This window comes from Peromyscus leucopus, chromosome 5, assembly GCF_004664715.2.
Source record: "Peromyscus leucopus breed LL Stock chromosome 5, UCI_PerLeu_2.1, whole genome shotgun sequence".
Lineage (NCBI taxonomy): Eukaryota > Metazoa > Chordata > Mammalia > Rodentia > Cricetidae > Peromyscus > Peromyscus leucopus.
The window spans coordinates 14,723,804-14,749,128 of NC_051067.1; the positions used below are offsets into that span (position 1 = coordinate 14,723,804).

The window sequence follows — 25,325 nt, forward strand, 5'->3', positions numbered from 1 at the left end:
GTGGAAGAATGTTTGATAAAGAACTTGGACTAGACTAAGATTACCATTTCTAGATGGGATTAATTTTAGAAATTTTTTTTTCAGCTTTTCTATTTTAGCTGGTATGTTTCTAGATTAAGGATGAAATAAATTTCTCTTATTCTAGGGATAGCATTACCTAATTGTAGTTTTGCTTTTTCTTATAACGTATGTTTTATTAAATTTTCTCCCCAAGAGAATTCAAAATGTTATTTTTCCTTTAACTATTATCCTCAACAGTTTGCTTTGCCTCTTGATGAGATTTCATTACAACTAATTTCAGCAAGACCTGGAAACCACTTCCATTGTGAAAGCCAGCAAGGAGCTTAATGATGGCCACCACTGAGGAGACACAGATGTTCTGTGTCACTTAGGTGCAGTAGGAAAGCTGCTGGTCACTTGACCCTTGGCTGCTGGAACTTAAAATTTCACTCGTTACATCCATACATTAGATTGTAGTTCTAGAAATTTCAGGTTAAAGAGGCACGTGTTTCTCCTAAGTCTCTGTGGAGATTGAACTGAGTCTCCTGCTTCAATGTAAATTCTAGTCTCTAAAATGCCTTCATTCGCCTTTAATCCCAGCACTCGGGAGGCAGAGCCAGGTGGGTCTCTGTGAGTTCGAGGCTAGCCTGGTCTACAGAGCGAGATCCAGGACAGGCTCCAAAATTACTCAGAGAAACCCTGTCTAGGAGAAAAAACAAAAACAAAAACAAAACAAAACAAAACAAAAAGAACAAACCTTCATTCATTGTACAAACAAATAGCTTTCTAGAATTTTAGTTGGACAGAGTTTGAGAATTAATTTTTTTTTTCAAGACAGGGTTTCTCTGTGTAGCTTTGCGCCTTTCCTGGAACTCACTTTGGAGACCAGGCTAGCCTTGAACTCACAGAGATCCGCCTGTCTTTGCCTCCCGAGTGCTGGGATTAGGCGTGCACCACCACCACCACCACCACCACCACCACCACCACCACCACCACCACCACCACCCGGCTGAGTTTGAGAATTAATAAGAGAGGGAAATCAGTAGTTTGGGATTTGAAGTGTTATACCTTGTTTAAGATTTTAACAATGATTTTGACTTTGGTTTTTAACCTTTCAGAGCAGTTTTCAGTGCTGTGGGTATGTGTCCAGGACTCTAGAGGCCTTCTTAGGTGTCTTCTGCTCCTCGGTGAGCCTCCAGGCTAGGTTGCTGTGTCTAGTTGACAGTGGGGTGCAGAGGGAGAGTGCTTGGGCTCCTTCTCTTCACAAACATGGCAGTTAGCTAAGTGGCAGTCCTGATGTGGCTTGCACAGGGACAGTTATCTTTAGGGTGTTCATTTGTACCCCGAGGCCCCTCTGTAATGAACACCTCAGGAGCATAGACTAGGAAACAGGTAATGCAGGCCTTTCTTTAGGGGAGAAAGTATGATGCTGCTTTCCAACCCTATTGATGTACTTTGAGGAGATTGTTGGCTATGCAAATGTGGGTGCCTCCTTTGCCTTACTCTTTCTGCTTTATTCTCTTCTTCATCTCCCCTACCCCTTCCATTTTCCTTTCTCTTAGATACTGTCAGAGGGATCAGTCAGATTTGCCTGTTTTTAAGTAGGATGAGTTTGGATTGTCATGAGTGGGAATTAATTTGCAGTCTATATGGGATGGTAGGTTATTGAGAGGTGATTTTAATTCAGTTTTCCTATGAGATTCCTGTTGGAGCACTGTGCTACACACTTGGACCTGGCGCTTTGTGATCATTTGGGTAATGTTTATGTCAGACTGCCTGCTGAGCCTGCTGCTGCAGTTAGAGCCTGCATTTGATGGCATCTCCTTTTTTTGTGTGTAGGTTGCACAGAGCATTGAGGATCACCATCAAGAAGTGATTGGCTTCTGCAGAGAGAATGGTTTCCATGGCTTGGTGGCGTATGACTCTGATTATGCACTGTGCAACATCCCCTACTACTTCAGTGCCCATGCCCTGAAACTGAGCCGCAATGGGAAGAGTCTCACCACAAGCCAATATCTGATGCACGAAGTTGCCAAGCAACTGGACCTGAACCCAAATCGTTTTCCTATTTTTGCTGCTCTGTTAGGTAGGTGGAGTAGTGTGAAAACTATTTTCTAAGGGAGTGGTACAGTAAGCATACTGATGTATCTTTTGAAGATTTTCTGCCTGAGTGCTTTGGTTTTATATCTGATACTTACATTTAAGAATGAAAGAATGGGCTCTTCAATTGCATTCTTTTGGATATTTTTTTCTTTATTTGCTAGTAACGTATTATTCTTGTTTCTAAGCTTTTGTTTATATGTTCTGTCCAGGCTGAAAAACTTACTTTGTGATAAACTCCAAATTTTAGAGCAATAACATTTCTGAATTACATATGCCCACTATGTTTTCTGAACGCATGCCCACTATGACAGTGTTAGTGATCATCAAACTGGTATCGTAAATTGTGTTTATAAATGAAGAAAATATGTGCCTGGCATTGTGGCACAAGCCTGTAATCCCAGCATGCAGGAAGCTGAGGCAGGAGAATCACTGAGCTGAGCTACCCAGTGAGACTCTCTCAAAAAACAAATGGGCTTAAGAGGTGACTCAGCAGTTAAGAGTGTACTGCTCTTGGGCTTTTTGGAGCCCACTACTTATGATGGGACACCTCACGCAGCCTTGAGGCAGGGGAAAGGCTTGGACTTGCCTCTACTGGATGTGCCTCCCAATGGGAGGCCTTGCCTTCTTATGGGGGTCGGGGAAGGCTGGGGGAGCGGGAGGAAGGAAGAGGGGGAATCTTTGATTGGTGTGTAAAATGAATGAAAAAAATTTCTTAATAAAAGAGTGCACTGCTCTTGTAGAGGACCTGAGTTCAGTTCCCAGCACCCATGTTGGGTGGCTTGCCTCTGTAAATACCTGCACACATATGTGCATATTTCCACATAGAAATACACATGGGCTGGAGATATTGTTCAGTGGTTAAAAGCAATTGCTGCTCTTTCGGAAGACCTGGTTTCAGTTTCTGGCACCCACATAACAGCATACAACTGTCTGTTCTAGGGAATTTGACACCTCACACAGGCATATATGTAGGCAAAATACCAATGCACATGACATAACACACACACACCCTGGAAATTTCTCCGGTCATGCCTGGCCCTGTGGTCAGGATGAATTTCTCCTAACTGCTTTCTCCCACCTGCTTCCTGCAGTTGCTTGGTCCCAAGTAAACATACAGAGGCTTCTATTATTTACAAACTGTAAATTGTATGGCCTGTAAGTCAGGCATTTTGCTAGCTAGCTCTTACAACTCAACGTATTTCTATTAATCTATATATTGCCACATGGCCATGGTGTTACTGGTCTGTGGGCATCTTGTTGCTCCTTGGGCATGTGGGCTGGTGTCTCCCCCGACTCACCCTTCTTCATCTTGTCTTTAGTTTGAATGTACCGCCTAACCTTATCTTGCCCTGTCATGGGCCAATGCAGCTTTATTTATCAACCAGTCAGAGCAGTGCATTCTCACAGCGTACAGAAAGTGCACGCGCGCACACACACACACACACACACACACACTTCAAAATAAATCTTTGATTAGAGAGATAGTTCAGAGGTTAAGAGCACTTACTGTTCTTGCACTGGACCCCACCCCCCACCCCTAGTTGGTTGCTAGCACTCACATGGTAGCTCACAACAATCTATAACTCTAGTTCTAAAGGATCCAATGCCCCTTCTGACCTGTGGGCACCAGGCACACATGTATGGCACACATACATACCGATATACATACATGTAGACAAAACACTTGGACACATACAATAAAATAATAAGTTTAAAATTAGAAAAAAAAATCTTGCTGAGCAGTGGTGGCATACACCTTCAATCCCAGCACTTGGGGAGGCAGAGGCAGGGGGATCTCCGAATTCAAGGCCAGCCTGGTCTACAGAGTGAATTCCAGGACAGCCAAGACTACACAGAGAAACGCTATCTCAAAAAACTAAAGGGAAAAGAAAACCACACACACACACAAATCTTAAACACAAAGAAAATATGCCACAGGGCTAAAGCATTGCTATGATTTCTTTTCCTTTGCATGATAGCCACTATTATAAAAGAAAACAAGTACCTTTTTGTTGTATTTTGTTTTGAACAAGAGTCTTATATAGCTCAGTTTAGCTTCCAGTGACCTTGTAGCTGAGGATGAGCTTGGACTTTAGGTCTTCCTGTGTCCTCTGGGATTACAGGTGCGTGACACCACACCTAGCAGAAAAACAACTACTTTAAAATAAAAACAAACTATTGTAAGTAGATTAAAAACATCCCATGAAAGAATTATTTTGCTATATTTCCAGAAAGGATATACTTTATGTATTAATTTATATTTCTTAAATACGTTTCAAGTAGTAACATGTTCATATACACATGTTTGTTTGCTTTTTTGCTTTTTTTTTTACAGATGGGGTTTCTCTGTGTAGCCCTGGCAGTCTAAGAACTTGCTTTGTAGACCAGGCTGGCCTTCAACTCACAGAGATCTGCCTGCCTCTGCCTCCTGAGTGCTGGGATTAAAGCTGCACATATACACCTTTTACTTTGCACCTGCCTTGTGCAGTTCCTTTCCTGTTAGCCTCCCCTTCCTATGTCTTTGTGTATGTGTCAAGCTACTTTAAAATTCATCTCTTTAACTTTTTTTGCATAATTGTGTCCAAGTAGAAATGCATGTTTTTTGGAGTGAGGTTTTCCTGAGACTTAACCCCTTGGCTCTCTACTTTAGATACTCAGGGCCCTTTGGGGAGCTGCATGGTCTCTAGTGAAGTTACTGTGCTTTCTATGGAGTTAGCCCATCCTGGGAAATTAATTAGATTGTGGGTTATTTTTATAAATTTCTAGTTACCAGAAAGATAGGTGTATGCAGGTCAAAGGTCGGTCTCCAATGACGTTCCTCTGGACAACTGTCCACTTTTGTTGTTGATTTCTTTTATTTTGAGACAGGGTTTCCTATTGGGATCTGGGGCTCACCAGTAAGTGTAGGCTAGCTGGCTAGTGAGCCCTAAGGAGGGTCCATTTGTGTCTGGTGCACATGCCCCTCGTGTTGGGGTTATATAGGATGTGCCATTATATATGTCTTTTTATGTGGGTTTTGGGGTTACAGTTTGGGTCTTCATGCTTGTAAGGTAAGCATTTGCCAACTGATCTGTCTCTATTTAGATCTAGTTGCAAATATAGCAAAAAATTCTTATGGAATTTTTGTGTTTTGAGATTTGGAAGATTAAAAGAAATGAAATATATTTTCAGAAGTTATAATGTAAATGGATACTTTTTTTGATGTTAAAAGTATGTGTTGAGCTGGGCATACATACTCAGCATTTAGAAGGCTGATAAAGAAAGATTGGGAATTTGAGGTCAGCCTGGGTGACCTTGACATATTAGTTCCAGGTCAGCAGAGTTGTATCTGAACCTATTTTATAGCCAGGTGATGGTGGCACATGCCTTTAATCCCAGCACTTGGGAGAGAGGCAGAGACAGGCAGAATCTGTGAGTTCGAGGCCAACATGGTCTACTGAGCTAGTTCCAGGACAGCCAGGACTGTTATACAAAGAAACCCTGTCTTGAAATATCCCCCCCCCCCCAGTAAAAAGCTCTAATATATTACATATATATTGGTAGGTAGGTGACACGTTATGTAGATGATTCAATGTTTACTTAAGTGCTAAGCAGAATGTCTTTTGCCTAGAATTTGAAATATGGACGAATATTTGATTTCTGTTTAAGAAATACTGAGTATATTTCTTTGAGGTAATATCAACTCATACTTTTCTAGATAATTATATTAGAGAAATTTGAAATAAGTGAAGAAACAATCCATAGCAATACTTTAGCTAGCTCTGTATATCCCTGTTACTCAGGAGAATGGGGCAAGAAGATCATAAATTTAAGTCCTGTTGGGCAACTTAGTAAGGCCCTGTCACAAGACAAAAAAGTGAAAAGGGGGCTGGAGTGTAACTCAGTGATAGGATGATATCAGCCCTTGTTCAGTTCCCAATAGTTAAAAAAATAATAATAAAGTCATCCAATTAATTTGAGGTATAAGAGTCTAGTCTATTTAAGAAGTTTAGGCAAATTATGAGTAAGTTTGTTTATTTTAGATTTTGTAAAAATTTCATTATCTTTAAATAAAGCTATTTTCCTTTTCTGTCATAAAAAGTGCAGCTACTTAAAGTTTTATTTTAGAAAGTTGAGTGGAATACTCATTTAAATGTTTGAGTTTTGCCGGGCGGTGGTGGCGCACGCCTTTAATCCCAGCACTCGGGAGGCAGAGGCAGGCGGACCTTTGTGAGTTCGAGGCCAGCCTGGTCTAGAGAGCAAGATCCAGGAAAGGTGCAAAGCTACACAGAGAAACCCTGTCTCTAAAAACCAAAAAAGAAAAAAAGAAAAAAAAAGTTTGAGTTTTTACAAAGTCCATTACTGATACTGGAATTAACTTCATATTTTTTTAAGTTGAATCTTTAAAATAACTCTGAGACTTTATTTCACAGTAAGATTCTGTGCAGTTCACTAACAGCAAGCAGCAGTACAGAGCCCAGTTGTATGCACAGCTGGGGCTATCTGTTGGTTTGATGACCTGGTTCGTACTGCATGTTGGGGTGGGTACTGTGCTGTAGCGATGCGGCACAGGATTGCCTTTCTATTACTGCTTGCTAGTAGGTAGTTAATGAATCGGATGTTTTAATGGGGAAGTGATAAAACCATGGTACAAACATCACAGAGTTACTTAGGAAATTACTACTTTTGAATTGCAGCGAGAGTACCAGCACCGTATAGATGTTAGTGTTTCAGGCATTCATGCTCTGCTGTGAAAGTAGAATACCCTTCAGGAATGTAGTTCTTACTTGTAGACTAGCATAGCCCTAGAGGTAGGACAGACCGCTCAGATATTGTGGTCTGTGCTTTGTCACAGACACTTGTGGTGATTCGTACTGGAACACAGTTGTCGTCCTTTAATCTTTCTAGGGAAGATTTTATAACCGCAGACTCCACATCTGGCTAAATAATTGTCAAATCATTTCCAACCACAGGTGTTTCAGGAACACATGAAAACTTAGATCTGGTCTCTATGTGACTTCCTGGAATCCTTAGACTGACTTTTTGCATAGTGCTGGGAAGTCCTTCGTGTGATTGATGTCCAGACTGTACTGAACATTCACTTGGTCCTTGAGTCAGCTGTAAGGACTGCCTGCTGTGTGTTGCTTCATAGAACAGTGTGAAGAAATGTTTGTCTGCTTGAAAGCTGAATGCAAGTTAGCTAGCATACAGTGGTGGGGATGTTACCCTGTGTCTCTGATAATGATGGCTTTTACATTGTCCACATTTATATTCTAGGAAATCACATACTACCTGATGAGGATCTGGCTTCCTTTCACTGGAGTTTACTTGGTCCAGAACATCCACTCGCCTCACTGAAGGTACAAATGTCGATTGGTTTTCCAGCATGTGGCTCACCACTGTGACTCGGCTACTGCTTTAACGGTGCCTTAGTGACTTTCCTGAAGAAGGGAGGGAGGGACATGCTGTGTGGGTAGAGTGTCTTGTTTGTGACTCACCTGGGGATCTGCTCTGTCTTCATAAGTAACCTGCTGCCTTCCTTGCTCTCAACACCTGTGTTGAGAATGTCCTGTGCCTAGCTAGACAAGAAGAAATCTTTGAGCTGTAATTTTCATAAATTCACATTTTTACTTAAAATACTAATTTTTTAATAGGTAATGTCATCTGTCACTTAGATCAACATCTTTTAGCACACAGTGAGAATTTTTAACATAGTCATAACTTTTTACCTTTCTACAATTATAAAATAGTGTTTTAGTGCTTCTTGAATAATGAGAGGACGGTTCATTTGCACTGGTTTATTAACACAGCGCTTTCTTTCTCATTTCCCTTTTGTTTTTCTCCGTGTGTGATAGCAATGAACATCAGAAAAGAGACATTTCACCAGGGGGTTCTGAAGGGAGGAGGTTGTCTATTCTGTGTAAGCCTAAAAGAAAGGAGTGAGATTGATGTGGGCCGTGAGGACACTCTCTGGCACCTGGCAGTGACACTATGACTAGCATTCTCACTTGTTAGGTGCCTTAGGTGGGGACTTGGACACTGTCACTTCCAGCTCTGGGACCAGCTTCCCTAGACTAAGGGAAGGGCAGAGTGGGTGGTCTCCAGAGGCGTGCCGCAAATCTGCATTTGCTAATGTTGCAATTGATGTTCAGTTTTAAATGTAAGTTTTTCTTTCTTTGCATTATTGTTGATTTCCTGAAGGAAAATCTCTCAAGGAGGATTCCTTTTTTTAGTTCTTGCTGCTCAGAACCTCTTTTCCTCTCTCAGCTGTGTCTTCGAAGTATTCTCTTTTCACTGTAATATTTCTTGGTTAAGTAACCTTCAACTTCTCTTGAAGGTTAATTTCCCCTTCCTTTTAGGAATCACTTGTTTCCCTTTTACTTTTGCAAAGCTTTCCTTTTGCTGTTGGTAATGGAGTGTCTCCTGTGTGTTCTTAGGAATGAAGTGACAGGACCTGCTATCTTGATGATGGCGAGTGGAGTAGAGGCTGGAATGGTGTGGTCTCTAACAGCTGGGCTCCCGGTGCTGCTGCACCTGTGCACATTTGGCCTGTTAAGCACTGGGTCCTTATAAGTGGGGACTTCTGTAAGGGATTTGAGTGGAAACCTCCCGCTCTATGCATGTATCGTCACATGTTCAGCTGGACCGCCTTTGCTTTGCCCTCCATAAGCCTAGATATGAAGAGTAATTCGTAGGATTGTTGGGAAACCAGCTTAGTAAGTATATGTAATGCTGAAAGGATAGAAAATGTTTGTCCAGGTAGCCACCATCTTGGTTCAGTACTTGCTGACATTTCCCCATAAATTATGTAGACATGTCTGTGTCTTGTTTTAACTCAGACTGTTTGGAAATAAGATGCAGTTGTCGCAGCATTCCATCTATGCGTATTCCATCTTGCATCACTGCACCTACCACTGAGAGCGTCTTCTCTGTATTAATGTTACCAGTAACAAAACTCCCGGCAATTCACAAATAGAAATTTGAGCATTAGGTCTATGTTCCATTTTTCCTTTAAAAAAAAACTTATTTTTGTGAAGTTGGGAGGAAAAAGTGAGGGAGGTTAGGGGAAGAATTGGAGGGGAAGGAATGAGAAATGAGTTGGATCCAAATACATTATAAATGTATGAATATTAAATAAAATATTTAATAAAACTTTTTATAGTTACTAATATTTTATATGTGTGTGTGCGCTCATACATACACACATATCTCTTGGAGAGGTCAAAGGACAACTTGTAGGAATTGCTTTCTTCTTTCCATCATGTAGGAATCTGGAGATTGGATTTAGGTTGGCAGGCTTGACAGCCAGCATGTTACCCAGGCTGAGCGATGCTGCTGGCCCCACATTCAAGTTTTCCAACCATCCAGCCTGTACTTTTAACCATTTGAACCATCTCTCTAGCTGTTGTTGGCCAATTTTTATGTTTAGATTTCTTTGTAGGCATTTTCTGTGTGTGGCACTGTCTTAATCATCCTAACATGGTTGAGAGCTGAATGGGATGATTTTTCTCTTGGAACATTATTGATATGCATCCCAGCTGCTATTTTAATCTTTCTCATTTTTTCAGTTATAAAATTAATTCTATCTTTTGAAAATTTGAATACTTGTTGCTTATCTCCATAATACTCCTAGAATTTTAATTGGTTTTAAAAATTGATACTTAGTTTCAAATTCAAGTTTTCCTCCCGATGTGTAATCTGCACCTAACCTTGCTGTCTCCTCAGGGCTCAAGTAGAATTCTTTTGCTACTTGTTCCAGCTTGCTCTTTGCTCCTTGAGACCCCCTTTCTCTTTCATCTTGTTCCCAGGTTCCTGTGCCTTGAGTTGTTAGACAGTGAATTCATATAGGACCAACTCACTGTGAACAACAATGTAATAAATTTCATTCTGGCAAAATGTGCCAAATGTGGTGTGATAAAAGATTGAAATAGGTGAAGACTCACACTTGAGCATATAAACTGAAAATCTTTAAAAGAATCTGACACAGTATGCTAAAAAGAAAACTCAAAGTCTCGAGAAAGTTTCATCTTTTAAATACCTAATAAAATCACATATGGATAAGAAGCTAGCAGTCCACAGTTTATGTGGCTCAAAGTCCTCAGTGTGCTTTCAACGCTGGGACTCTTCTTCCCTTTTCTCTCCTTTCACTCCCTTTACAGGTTTTCTGTGGCCCAGCTGCTCTTGAACAGCTGAGGAACTCATGAACCACCTGCAAAGAGGACAGCTAGGTGGGAAGGTTGTGCCGCCCTGTCAGTCAGTGCCTTGTGTTCATCACTAGACTGAGTGCTGGGTTGGACGCAGTCATCACCCGGCACTTAGAGCTTTTTTAGTCAGTCTTCCTCCCTTCTTTTCTTCTTTCTTTTCTTTCTCTCTCTTTCTCTCTTTCTCTTTCTCTTTCTTTCTTTCTCTCTCTCTTTCTCTTTCTCTCCCTCCCTCCCCTCCCCTCCCCTCCCCTCCTTTTTTTGAGACAGGGTCTCACTATGTAACCTTGGCTGGTCTGGAATTTGCTATTTAGACCAGGATGGCCTTGAACTTAAAAAGATCCATACCTGCCTCTGCCTCCCAGTTGCTGGATTGTGCACTTTCTCAGTGGCTTTTCAAGTTATACACAATCAGGATCTTGGCTTTGAGGTCCTTTGCTTCAGTCTTAGAGGCCCAGTGGCTGAGTTGGCCCTGTTAATGGGGACCCTGATAATGGCAGAAAGAAAGTAACCGGTGGCAGGGTAGGTGACTTGAGGGTTGGTCGGACTCCCAGACCTGAGGCTGTATGTGAGTTCATTGGCTGTAAAAGGAGAGTATGCCGTTTACCTGGAGTGTCTGAATATACTTGGGGAATACCCTCTTTTTAAGTACAGAGCAATCCTCACTGTAACCTTCTGGTGGAAGAAAATGCTCTTAGTATATAATATTTTAGTCTTAGTTATGTAATTGTGAAGAACCTTTCTGTACTGACTTACAGTAATGAACATCAGATCAACGTGCCTTGGCGTGCCAAAGTGGCTTCTGCTGGACATCCTGCTGTGCCCACTTGGTTGGTCTTGGTGGGGCAGAGGGTTCTCTCAAGTTAGCCTCATGCCTTGAAGTGTGTGCGCTACCATTACCTTTGTGGCAATGCCCCTGACCCTGCTTCCCTTGTGCCCTGGGGATAATTAGGCCACTTTGCCTGCGTATGAAGATTGGCGACTGGCCTCACACAACCCAGCCCTTGCAAGTGTTCTGCACAGGTGTGCGAGGCTGTAACATTAGCCTGGCATAGGGCCCTGGCCACAGACACACCCTAAAAGTGATTTTTCCAAGTGTGTTTTGTGGGTTTTATGTTATTCTATGATTTTTGTGTCCTTACCAGATACAGGAATTTTAACTTTTGGGTGGGTATTTTGTTTTAATTTTTAAAAAGTCTTATCAATGTTGCTAGCTTTAAAAATATATATAATTTCTTCTTGTTGCTGATTTTCCAGAATTTGGAGTTTCTGGAATGATTTACTATCCCTCACCCCTGGTGTGTGTGTGTGTGTGTGTGTGTGTGTGTGTGTGTGTGTGTGTAATGATGCTTACTGTCCAGTGTCACTAACCTCAGTGTCTGGTGCTGGACCTTGTCCTTGGAAAGGTGGCAGCAGAGGACCATGAAGCTGATGTCGCTGTGTGGAGCCAGCCTCCCTCCAGGAGGAACAGCAAAATTCCAGTGTTTAGAGGCTTCTTTTGTGTCAGATGAGTACTGGAGCTAGGTTGGTGGACTAGTGGCTTTATTGTTCTGGAATGGTCTCTAAAATTCAGTTGGATATAAATTCAATAAATACCTGTTTTGCTTTTTGTCCTAGCACAAGGGGACAGTTTTGTCTCCATGAATCTTCTAGGGAAGGAATTCCTGCCTGTATGTTAGTGTCAAGCTGAAGTTAGCACAATGCATCCTTTACCTTCAGTCAGTCTCTGGCTCAGTAAGAGCAAAGAAACAATATCTGAGATGTGAGTACTTCCTGGACTCTGGAGAAAACAATGGTAGAGACTGAAAGGCAAATAAACTGACCATTCTTCCTTCTTTGCCTGTAAAAAAACAACAGAAACAAAACATTGCCTGAATAGAGGAGAAAAAAAATGTAGTCACCTAACTTGAGGTGGTTTGACTACACATTTACTCTTATTAGTTGATCTTTATGATTTTCCTATTTCTTTTAACATTTTTACTCTCCAGACTCCAAATGGTAGAGAAAAGTGTAATGTGGAAATGAAAGCCACCTAAAATCCTGCTCTAGAGAAGAGAATTGCCTTTAGCATGTTTGTGTTTGGTCTTCCAGAAGTAATTGTATCTGCTACTGTTTAGCATTGAGTTATGGCCATGATGTATATTACCTAGGCATTTGTGTTGTTGGGTTGTTTGTTTTGAGACAGGGTCTTGCTGTGTAGTCTTGGCTGGCCTGGAACTCAGCACAGTCTTCCTGTCTCTCCCCATAGGTGCTGGGATTACAGGCAACAGCCACCACTGCTGGCCTACTACATGTTCTCAGTGGTTAATACGAACCCTGAGAACCTAGATTTAGTATGAAATTTATTCTTTGCTCATTTTTAATTTACCAATTGAATTGTTAAGTGGGATGCTTTTAAGTACATGACAACTCAGAGGCTTTCTGTTTCCTAAAAAATCAATGTGGGAAATGTGCAGCTCTGAGGAATTCGCTGCAGTCTGTTGGGACTCAGGCGTAGCTTTCTGCCCATACTTTTTAGGTTAGGATGGGGTCCCCCTCTTCATGATAGGAAGAGAGGGACTTGCTCTTCCATGGGGAGAGTGAGAACCTCATGCGGCAACTGCTCAGACTTAGTAATAGGTCTGTGATAGGGTTGGGGATGGAGGGTGGTGCTTCTGAGAACCCTGGAGAAAGCCAGGAGGAAAGGCGCAGAGGGAGGCTCCAGGCTGGTGTTTGTACCTTCTGTGCTCACCATGCAGTGCTCTAGTTTCATTTGAAATAGCAGTGTAGTTAGTGGCAGTAATTCGTGTCCTGACTCGAGTCCATAGCTTTGGCTCTGTTCCAAACCGGGTGGGCCCCAGTGCTTCCTGCTCAGCACTCACCTTCCTCTGAAAGTCGGACGGTGTTGGGGTGCAGTGACATTCAGTGCTGCTCTCTAATCTGTGCCAGCCCCTCACCCTGAGCAGATGGCCGGCCAGCACTGTTGTTACACTACATCCATACACTGGAGGCTCCAGGGCAATCCTCTGTTCCCTAGAGAATATCATTTGTTAAGGCTAGACCACAGGTCTGGGGATGTAGTCAGTATATATATATATATGCTGATGCTTTTATCCTTAACACTGTGTGGGTGTGTCAGTTAGTGCAGACATGGTTTTTCAAGACTACACTTAGGTCAGAAATGGAGGGTGTACCAGCCCAGCTTTGTGTGCTTACTGGCTTCTTCAAGGCTCTGATTTAGGCCTTGTCCAAGTTGGCCTCTTGAAACTAGCCTTTTCCCCAGTGAGACATTGTCCTTCCTGTGGGCTGTGTTTAATATGGCTTTCTATATAGGATTCCCCTCCCTTTCTTACTTGCCTAGGCTCAGGCTCAGGCTCAGACACAATTGGTTCCTATCTCCAATTCTATAGTAGCCCAGTCTTCCTATCAGTAACTGCTGTATTAAGATGTATCACTCACATACTGTCAAATCAAGGACTTTGTACATGTTAAAGGTTTTAACATTCAAAGCTGTGAAACCATCATAGAATATTTTTGTTATGCCAAAAATTATGTACTTATTAATATACCCCAATTCCTTGATATTAAACTCTTTCGCTTCATTCTGAATAGAATCAGACACTGTACTGTTCTTTATTTGGTTGCTTTCACTTGACATAATGCTTTCAGGGTCTGCTGATACTGTGGCATGTCTTAGCACCACATTCCTTCCTGGGCCTGGAGGACATCCCATTGTATGTTTATGCTACATTTTGTTTGCTTGTCAGTCTATGGACTTTTATGTTGTTTATGCTTCCTGGTGATTTTAAATTCTGTTGTAAGCCATTGGTGGCACATGCCTTCAATCTTGGGAAACAGAGGCAGGCAGATTTCTGTGAGTTCCAGAACAGCCAGAACTACACAGAGAAACCCTGTCTCAAAAAACAAAAACAAAAGATTTAAAAAAATTAAATAAATTCTATTATGAACACATTGGCACACCTTTTTATACATTTCTTCATTTCTCCTTAGTGTCTGGGCTGTGTGCTGATTCTATGCTTAGTGTTTTGAGAGTTCATCACACCATTTATGCTGTGTAGTGGCTACACAATTTCTCTCCCCCCAGCAGTATGTGGAGGGTTGGATTTCTGCATGTCCTTAAGAGCACTTGTTACTGTCTGTTCTTGTGTTTAGTCCCTAAGCTTATTGAGGTCTTCATTTTGCTTTCAAGTTGACTTTCTCTAATAACTAAGGATGTTGCACATCTTTTCCTATGCCCCTTGGCCATTTTCCTGCCTCCTTTGAGTGAAGGTCTACTTGGATCCGTTGCCTATTTTGTTTTTTTTTTGTTTTTTTTTTTTTTTTTTTGGTTTTTCGAGACAGGGTTTCTCTGTGTAGCTTTGAGCCTTTTCCTGGAACTCACTTGGTAGCCCAGGCTGGCCTCGAACTCACAGAGATCTGCCTGCCTCTGCCTCCTGAGTGCTGGGATTAAAGGCGTGCACCACCACCGCCCGGCATGTTGCCTATTTTGAAATTGAGTTATTTATCTTCATCAAATTAAAACAGATTTTAATATATTCAGATGCAATTTTTCTGTTAGATACAAAATTTGCAAATGTTTTGTGTGTTTTTGATTTTTGAAACAGTGAGTCAAGTTAGCTTCAAGCTTCCCATCCTCCAGTCTCCACCCTCTCAAGTGCTGGGATTTTATATATGTACCTCCATGCTGAGCCTGCTGTTGCCTTTTTCTCCTTCTCCGTGGTGTCCTGTTAATCCCCACATCACTGACTCGGTTCCATTTCGTCATCTGCCCTATCCCCACCTCCTCAGTGCCTTGGTTTAGTGCAGACATCCGAGTTGCACTCTGGGTCCTCTTGTACTCTACTGCAGCCTCCTGTCTCTAGAGCCAGAGTTTCCACGTACTGATTTAATTCTAAATAATTAATAATTCTAATAATATAATTCTTTCTGCTACCATGACATTTTACCTCCAGTACTGAAACAAGAACACCCAGGGAGCTCCTGATAAGCATCATGCACCCGCTACCCCTACATCATCCATCTTACCTTCCTACCATGCTTTTAAAGAACAGGTGGATGTCATTGTGGAGACACGGTCTAAATTAAAGAAAGAGCCTGTGAGCCCATTGTCAAAATGTCCTTTCTGATCACAATTGCAGCCAGAATTTCTGTATACATTGATTTAAAAATGCATATGGAACTTTAAAGGACTGAAAATAACAACTACCATCCCTTCACCCCTTTTTCTCTTGTGTTAGGGTCTAGGCCCAGGACCTTGAGCATATCGACAGACAGTCCTCTACCACTGAGCCATTTCCCCAGCCCCAAATACAATTATCAATATGAAGAACAAAGTAGGATGACTTAATACTGTCACATTTCAAGACTAAAGCTACCACTGTCAGCCAGGATGACCATGTAAATCAGTGGAGTGAAACAATCCAGAAATAGCACATATGTATTGTCAGTTATTTCATCAGAAATTCCAAGGTAATGTGGTGATATTATGTTCCCCAAAATATTGTGCACCCTAAACTTATCTGGGGTCAGAGAACAGAACAGCCACTAGATATAGAGGCCAGAAAATGGTGGCATACACGCCTTTAATCCTAGCATTCCAGAGGCAGAGATTCGCCTGGATCTCTGTGTGTTCAAGGTCACACTGGAAACAGCCAGGCAAGGTAACAAGAGCCTTTAATCCCAGGAACTAATGGCAGAAAGCAGAAAAATATGTAAGGCGTGAAAACCAGGAACTAGGTTGGTTAAGCTTTCAGGCTTTTGAGCAACAGTTCAGCTGAGATTCATTCTGGATAAGGACTCAGAGGCTTCCAGTTTGAGGAAACAGGATCAGCTGAGGAATTGGCAAGGTGAGGTGGCTGTGGCTTGTTCTGCTTCTCTGATCTTTCAGCGTTGACCCCAATACCTGGCTCCGGGTTTGTTTTTATTAATAAGACCATTTAAGATTCATGCTACAAGGTAACTTTATAACAAATGAATATCCATGTGCAAAATAGAATTTAACATTAGAAGAAAGTAGCAGGGCAGTGATGGTTGGTGCACATCTTTCATCCCAGCACTTGGGAGGCAGAGGCAGGCGGATATCTGTGAGTTTTGAGACTAGCCTGGTCTACAGAGCGAGATCCAGGACAGTGAGGATTGCTACACAGAGAAAACCTGTCTCTAAACAAACAAACAAACAAAAACAACAACAACAACAAACCAACCCAAAAATTAGAAGAAAATCTTTATGAGTTCCATATACTTAGTTAAGAGAATGAAAAACAACCACACTAAGAGAAACTGTTTGCAAAATAGAATGTGTCTAATAAAGAATTTACATCCATGGTACATGGGGATTGACACAAGAGTTAGATAACCCAGTAAGACAGTAGGCACGGGTTTGAGTCAGTCATTTTACAGAATGCTCAAAGGGTACACAAGAGGTATTGCAATGTTAAAGCAGTTATGGCCACTTCTAACCTAGTATGCTGGGCTAAATGAGGGCGACTGGGGAGAGTATCAAGCAGTTGCAGCTCTGCTGCTGTGGAGTGGCATCGGAATAACAGTCACTTTGAGGGCAGGATGGTGGTTTCTTGTAAGTCAGACACACCCTGCGCATCCCAGCAGTCTCATTCCTGAGAATAAAAAAACACCATGTTCACACAGACTCCTACCTGAACGTCCATAGCAGCTTTATTACGGCCTCAGCCTAGAGATAATTCTTACTGAAAGATGATGGGTGGATAAACAGCTACCAAAGGAGCACAGTTAGGTCTTGGTAACATACACAGATCCCAACAGTGTTATCTGTAGACCCAGAGGAAATCGATATGCTGCACTCTTGTGAGTCTGTAGAGAAGACTACTGTGGTGACAGGAGGCAGATCAGTGGGAGGCTAGGCTGCTTTGGGATTGGCCTAGAAGCTTTCAGACTAGTCAGACTGAAGTGTCATGTAAAATACAAATACTTAATGTAAAACTTGAAAATATGGGTGCTATTACATAATCTCTTATAGCACGTTTTAATATTTCCCAAAACAAAACACCAAAAGAATACTTAGCAGCAAGAGAATTGATACAAAGCTGCAATCTTTTCAAACAAAACAAACATGTGGCATTATTTTAATTTTGCTTCATGCATTCAATATTGGATTTTTAAAACTGTTAGGTTTTCTGAACACCTTTGTGAGAAAATGTTTAAAGTCACAAACTGTTGTTTCCCACGAAACGAGTATGCCATGCAGTACAGCACTGTGGCGTCAAGTGTGCCCGTCTCCCACTTTCATACCAACTTAAACAGTTAAAGAGCACTTAGTTAGCAATTTTATTAAAGCCCGATATCTAGCTGATTTGTGTGGACTGGGGAAAACTTGTATAATGAATTGTGCTCCTCATCCACATACCATTATACACACAGAATCTGGTGAGCCACAAAGCTATTTACTGTTTCACAGGCTTCAATTTGTAAACAGCTGTTTTCCAATTTCTGCCTATATGATGAAAAGTATGCAAATGTCTAAAAATCATGTATTCTAGATGAGGAGAAATGCCTGGTATAAATGTTGCTTAAAGTAAAATGGCACCTTTTTTCTGAACCCCAAGTGCCGACATTTCCTTGTGTTTTTCGTCTTCAGCTGAGTCTCATACAGCTTCCAGGCTGAGGGCACCCATTTTTTTTTGTAATAAACAGTTTGGTATATAAATGTGCTCCTTTGTTTTATGGCCATCCTAATGTTGAAGTTCTTTTTCCTTAAGATGCAGCATGGATATGAGTGATGGTCTGGTGGCATGGTGCAGGACCCAAATGATGGATGGCAGCATTCTGTTTGAGTGTACATTGTGAGTTCTCATACATAGGGTAAATGGGCATCCACAGTTGTTTAAAGGTAAAAATAAACAAAGAAAAGAACATTTTTGAAGAAGAATTTTGAAGTGATGAGGATTGGTGGCACACACTTGTAATTCCGAAACTCAGGAGGCTGAGGCAGCAAGAACATGAGTTGGAGGCTAGACAAGGCTATGTATTGAGAGGGCTGGATAGCAAATTTCAGGTTAGCCTGAGCCGCATTGTGAGATCTTGTCTCAAAAAGTGGGGTGGAAGGAATATTACCCAACATAAAAGTACATATATTTGGGTAAGTGTCCATTTTTTTTTTTTTTTGTCTTAACACACACACACACAAATCCTATTCTGGATGAGATGTTGAGACCACTTAGAATTGAGGCAGTGTTTGTCTACAAGTGGAATGCAGTGATTGACCTCATGAAGAAAGTGTGCCTGATTAAAACATAATTGCTGTCTCAGTGTCTGACCTATCAGAAACAGTGTATTGATTTCCCCTTGGGTTTTGTGGAAAGCAGCTCGCCTATAAGCTCCCTGTGCAGTGGGAGCTTTCTGGGGAGACTGGCCTGAACCTCACCCCTGCACAGAAGCATTAAAGTTATCCTAAGTTATCCTTTCTAATGATGATTTTTAGAAAGCGTTGAGAGGTTGGTGGTTTTGGTTGTTGTTTGTTTTTTTTTTTTTTGTCAATGATATTCCACGAGTCTTTGGTTATAATGAAAATATCTGAATACTGTGTTGTGGTGGGCTTAACCTAACAACTGGAATATAATATAGTGACATTAGTTAAATGAATTTAGAGCTTTACAGTGTAGTCAAGATTGGAGCTACAGGGTTATACGCAGTGAATAAATGCTTCTGTAACAGGTGCCATTGATATTTTGTCTTATCTGGAAGAGATTGTTTCCTTTGTGCTTTGTTGGTATAGTGTATTGTTTCTTCTTAGCTTCCTTAAGATGTCCTTTGAAATAACTGACCAAAATTAGTGATTGTAAAGAATCAGCATCTCTGGCTGTAGAGCCCCCTCCCCTCCAAGATCCTACGAAGAACCCCATGATCTAGTTGCTAGAGGCTGCCTTGATTTCCTGTGGTGTGAGTACCATCCTTCACCATCCTACCACCTTATGGATATCTCTACACGCACTCCAAGGAAGAATGAAAGCAGCCCCAGGACTGTCAGCTGCTTGGTGGTATAGCTGAACCTCAGATGGCATGGACATAGTGTTTGTAGAGATTAGATACCTGCTTTGGGGACAGGCTAGGAAATGCAGCCAGTGCCTACATCACCGACCCAGCCCTGGTGCTTGGGTCTCCTGGAGAATTTTTTTTAATTCAAATTAAATGTATTATTTGCTTTTTCTATTGCTATGATAGAATGCTTTGACAAAAAGCAACTTTGGGGGAGAAAGGGATTATTTTGACTTAATAGTTCCAGAGAGGATAGAGTCCATCATGGCGTGGAAGGCATGGCAGCAAGACCATGAGGCTGGCTGATCATATTTCACTTATACATGGGCAGCAGAGAGAGAGCAAATGGGAGGTGTAGTGAGGCTGTAAAATCGAGCCTTTTCCCAGTGATAATACTTCTCTTAGTAAGACTCCACATCCTAAGGGTCTGTAACCTTTCCAAACAGGACTACAGCTGGGGACCAAGTGTTTAAATGTGTGTGTGTGTGTGTGTGTGTGTGTGTGTGTGTGTGTGTGTGTGTGTAGGGAGGGGGCATTTCATATTCAAACAGAGGTCAAAGGACAGAGCTTATGTTCATTGGCATGAGGGAATGGGATGTCTTGTCTGCTGATTCATTGACTGTAATCTGTCATTTGGGGCTACTCTGGCAGCTCACTGATTCCAGTGTGGTGGTTCTGTGTTATAGCTATCTGTCACAGATGTGTGGAAGATCATAGCACAAAGTTTTCAGTAGAAAACGGTTCATTTTGGGAAAACAGTGCTCAAAGTGAAAATTCACATTGGAAGATTCCCCAACCCCATCCCCAGACAGAGTTTCTCTGTGTATCCTTGGCTGCCCTGGAACCCTGTAGATCAGGCTAGCTTTGAACTCAGAGATCCTCCTGTCTCTGCATCCTGAATGCTGGTATTAAAGGTGTGTGCCACCACCACCCAGTTTACATGAAAATTTTATGCTTAGGTAATTATCATTTTTACCAAAATAACATTACCTATTATTTAATTTTTTTTTCCCGGGAAGCACAGGGTGGGTAAACCCTGTGGCTCTTTTATACCTCCCTCCTTTTTTGAACAAAGCAGTGATCTACAGTAAAATTCTTCCCAATTTCATGATTGTGAACTTGACCATAAACAGTTTTTAATGAAGCAGAAATCATCTATACTCTCCTCAGAAGCAGAATAATTGTTTCCAACTTCGGAGTCGCTGGAGTTTATTTGACGTTTGTTTTTCCTAACCTTATATTTTAAGCTAAAATTTAAAAATGGAACTAAGAGTAGACTGTTGTTGCTCGGGCCACCTAAAAGATTTTGGGTATGCTTACTGCACCATCTGTTCAGATCAGGACTCTTGGGGCAGCAGCCTTGGGTGGAGTGACAGCAAGGAGGTCTCAGGCTCCAGCCATGGGCTGCCTTTGTTTTTGAAAGAGCAATCAAGAAGCTATTTTATTATATCCAGTGACTTTTGTTCTTGCCATCTTGAGTTATTGTCTTTTAATGTATAAAGCCACCTAAATAACTAGTGTTTCAGATACTGTTTAAGCATTAAGTCATTAGTGGTGCATCTAGTATTTGAGTGACCAGCTAGCCACAAACACCTGTTTGAACCTGTGGATTATAGGTTGAAGCCAGGCCATCAAGACACTCCCCAGCCCCTCAGCCCACATGCTGCCCTTTCTGATGGGACACTCACTGAGAGCAAGGTGCCCAAATGTCTGTTAGCAGGAACATGAGAGTGAGGTGGTATGGGTTAGCTCAGGATTTCTGTCCTGACCTCACTTCTCTGGCTGCTGGGGTGACCCCATACTTGCCTTGTCCTGAGCTTGTTGAAACATCCCAAAGGAGGCAGAGCATAGCCCCTTCCACCTAGAGCAGTCTCAAGCACTTTCACCCTTCTGCATGTCTTCTGGGAGCACGGGTGGCAGTAGTCTTTTGCCACACACAGAGGGGCTTTAGGCTTCTAGGAATGTGCTGATGGTCAACATCAGCAAACACTTCAGTCACACTCAGGGAGCCCTCATGGTCTTTTCCCTGAACCAGAGTCTACAAACCAAACAAAGAGTGCTGCTCTTATGGGTGAAAAACAGTGATCCACATGGAAAATTCCACGTTTTAAGGGGGAAAACTACATTGCCTTTTCTTTTTTTTAAAAGGGAAATTTAATGTAGCTTTGGGCATCTGGAAATTTGCATAGTAATCTCAAAGTAATAAATGCATGTATTTTCCATTTTATTTATTAAGGTTAAACTTTTCTTAAATCATTACGCTCCCTATACACACACCTCTGGTCTAAAAAAAAAAAGCCACGAACATTATCTCAGTGTTAGAGAGACTAGAAGTTTAAATGGGTCTCACTGGGCTAAAGTCAAGCTCTAACAGGCCTGTGTTCATCGGCAGTCCAGAATTCTCCCTGGACTTTCCAGCAGCTGCTTACATTCCTTGGCTTTTGGCTCCTTCTCTGTCATCCAAACCAGCAATGCAGGTCTTGTCTTTCTCATGCCGCCTCCCGGACATTGTGCCCCCCATGGAGGACCCTGTGATTACACTTTGCCATCCACACAGTCTAAGACAGGACTTTATTTTTAGGTGAGCCAGTTGGCAGCCTCTCTATCCTGCACACCACATTGTACGTGCAGGTTCTGGATAGCGGAATGGAGATAGTCGTGGGAGCCATTGCTGTGTCTACCCCAACTTTGCTTTCCTTCTAATACTAACCCGCCTTCTGCTGGTAGGAGCTATTCTTGGATAACGAGAGACCCCACTCTCATTATTGGATGTTAGACTACAGTCTCTAGTCCTCTCTTTTCAAGTGTGTCTTTAGTGCACTGACAGTACTACCGTTGTTGTCAAGTTCATACATAAATGTGGTGGGTGTAGGCACTTGGTAACTGAGTTCATCCTTCAAGTTTCAGAGAGCCTTGGGTGCAGGTTCAAAGGTCACACTATGTTGGCCTAACCTGTTAATACAGAAAGGAAGCTAATGGCTTCCAGTGGGGCTGTTGAGTTTGTGGGGTGTAGAAGGCTGAGTGATGAAAGCCCAGCCCTGCTCTTTCAGCCCCACAGGGTAGAGCCAGCTACTCTTAGAGGAGCCCAGGCCAGGATCTCATGGGTGGGAGGTATGCAGGTCCCAGCAGGGGTCCAGTAGGCACCCTTTGGAGTGTCGGGGCCCTGCCTGCAGACTTACCCATCCCCGAGCCTCCTGCCTGCTGCTGACATGTGATTTGTCCTCCAGGTCCGAGCCCACCAGCTGGTCTTGCCACCCTGTGATGTAGTGATCAAAGCTGTTGCTGACTATGTCCGCAGCATTCACGACACCTCTGACCTGGATGCCATAGCTAAAGATGTTTTTCAGCATTCACAGGTAACAGCACAAATCGGAAGAATTGGGCTTTGCATGGGTTGTGCTCAGGGGGATAGGTTGGAAGGCTGTGCTTGAGATAGGATGCTGTAGACCTTGGGTCAGAGGATTAGTATGTCCAGTGTGTCTTTCAGCAGCTGGGTGGTCTCAGCCATGTCACCTTGCTTGTCTGGTGAACAGGAGGGAGTCAGTGTAGTGATGCCAGGGTCTGTGGTGCTCTGTGCTCATAAGATGTGTGTACCAGGTGATTGTTTTTGTTTTTGTTTTTGTTTTTTTCTGAGCCAGGGTCTTTCTGTATAGCCCTGACTGGCTTTGGATTCACAGCAATCCACCTGCCTCTGCCTCCTCAGTGCTGGGACTGAAGTTATGCATCACCATGCCTGGCTCATGCCAAAGTTTTCAAAAGATAAACTGCATGTTGGTCAGATGGCATTGTAGATTGACGATTAGACTTTCTGTTTTGGGAAATAAAGAATGCAGACAAGTCAGCTCAGTAGAGCGGATGAGGATTGAGATGCTGAGACTCGGCCTGAAGAGCCTCAGCCGCGCTCATGTTACCCCTCCAGTCTATGCCGTCCATCCCACAGCAGGTGGTAGGCTTGGCCGTGTGGGGAGAGCGTCAGAGACCAAACAGAGTTGGTCAGAGAAGCCATAGAAACAGCACCCATCCCTGCTGCCAGCTGAGAAGCCTACTTTCTGACCACATTGATTCTGATTACATTTCATTAGTTTTTGTTTGAAAGTTTGGCAATAATCTATTGTGTTTGATCTGAAGGTTTTCATATCATTCTCCATTCTTATCTAACCTGAAAGGTTACAAATTATTCATGTGCTGATTTATGATAAAAATGTTCATACATATGACCAGTGGCATAACTAAGGCTTTCCCACATTTCTTTCAGTCTCGAACAGATGACAAAGTCATTCGATTTAAGAGAGCAGTTGGATATTACTCAGCAACTAGCAAGCCTATGCCATTTCACCCACCACATTACTTAGGTAAGTAAACAGAGCCTCTGTGCGATGGCCGTTAAGTGTATAAATCCTGAGAGTTCGTTATTCTCCAGCAGATTTTATCTGTTTATCTTACTTACTATTTTGAGACAAGGTCTCAGTATGAAGACCAGGCTGTCCTTGAACTCAGAGAAATCTGCCTGCCTCAGCCCCTGTGTGCTGGGATTAAAGATATACACACCACATATGGCAGCTTTGTTCTTTGAAAGTCTGATTTTCTCACTCGTACAAGTGTGGCCCACTTTCTTAGTGGTTCCTAAGAGGGAGTGTATAGACTTGGAAGGGAAAAGTAGAGGCCAGGGAGACAGGCTTGCAGGTCACAGCAGGGACGGGTCTCCTGAGGACACAGACAGTGCGGTAGAGTGACAGGAGCGCCCCTTTGCTGCTATCCTGCTGCTTTTCTTCTCTTCCTCCTCCTCTTCCTCTCCCTCCATGGCCATTGCTTTTCCTTGCAGAAGGGCAGGTTCAATATAGAGATAAGAAAGTCTAAGAAGTGGCACCAAGGCCTGTTGCTGTTGTTTGTTCATGGCAGCTGTTAGCAAAAATAGAATGTTCCTTAGATATATGTGGGAATTATACTTTTCAAAAGTTCTTTTTATCTTTGTTTGTTGTGTGTGTGTGTGTGTGGGGGCACATGTGTGCCACAGCTCGAGAGACATTCTTTCCTAATGGGAGAGCTCAGACTTAAGTCATCAGGTTTGTGTGGAAAGCACTGTTACCTAGACCCTAAGAGCTGTTCTTTGTGGAGGAGTCAGGTATGATTCTGTCAGTGTGTTAGGCACTGGGAACGCAGAGCAGAGGTACTGGGCTCGGCATGACAGCTGGGACCTGAGCAAGTCAGTGTACCTCTCAGACACTGTGGCTGAGGGAGATGGGATTGAAGGGCCAGGGGAGCCTGGCCATTTGTTCACCCAGCCTCTCTCTCTCCTGATACTCCTTTTACTCAGTTGTATACTGTGCAATTCACTTTTCTCAGAGTAGTCAGAGCAATCTTTCAAAATATGACATATTACACTTAAATCCCTGAGCTGGCTCCATCACACTCGGCTTGACTTCCATGTCTTTACTCTGCTTGCACCTGGCTCCGCCCTGCCTGCTGACAGCTTGCCCCTTAGGCCGATGGCGCAGGAACATTTTTGCCTTGAGTGGACGAAGCTGGCTTCTGCTGGTGGCCCTTTGCACTGACTAGTATATCTGGCGTTCCTCTCCCTGACTGCCTTGGATTGGAATCAGCTGGTGTATGAGACCCAAATGTGGGTGTCTATTCACCGAGGGCACCCAGTGTCTTCTGTCAGTTGCTACATCCTCACACAGTGTCTGCATCTCTTGGTGGCTTCGCCTCTGTACCTTCTTCCACCTACAGGGACTAGGGAACCAGGGCCTGTTCTCATCCTCTGTGGATAAATACTTGGCTGAATGAATTAAACCATTACGTTTTTAAATCAAGGGAGTGAAGTAATGTGGTGTATTTTGGTATCATTCTTGGAAAAGGAACACAGTTTATAAAATGGAACAGGTATACATCGTTCCATCAGTTAGGATATATCTGCTGTATGCTTTGCACACAAGAGATGTTTCATAATTGCTTGTTGAGGTGATAGAAAGCATGAAATCAACACTAGACCCTGTGTCTGGCCCATCTAATACAACTACTTGCTGGCCTTGG

General features: G+C 42.6%; 1 protein-coding gene across 1 annotated transcript in view; it reads left to right on the plus strand.

Moving 5' to 3' along the window:
- Fam120a (family with sequence similarity 120A) overlaps window positions 1-25,325 on the plus strand; it is a 96,757-nt gene that overhangs the window by 18,729 nt on the left and 52,703 nt on the right. Inside the window, exons 2-5 of the mRNA XM_028867661.2 lie at window positions 1,840-2,086; window positions 7,360-7,442; window positions 22,520-22,648; window positions 23,548-23,644. Of these exons, the coding sequence (XP_028723494.1) occupies window positions 1,840-2,086; window positions 7,360-7,442; window positions 22,520-22,648; window positions 23,548-23,644 (556 nt within the window). The remainder of the gene's footprint in view (window positions 1-1,839; window positions 2,087-7,359; window positions 7,443-22,519; window positions 22,649-23,547; window positions 23,645-25,325) is intronic.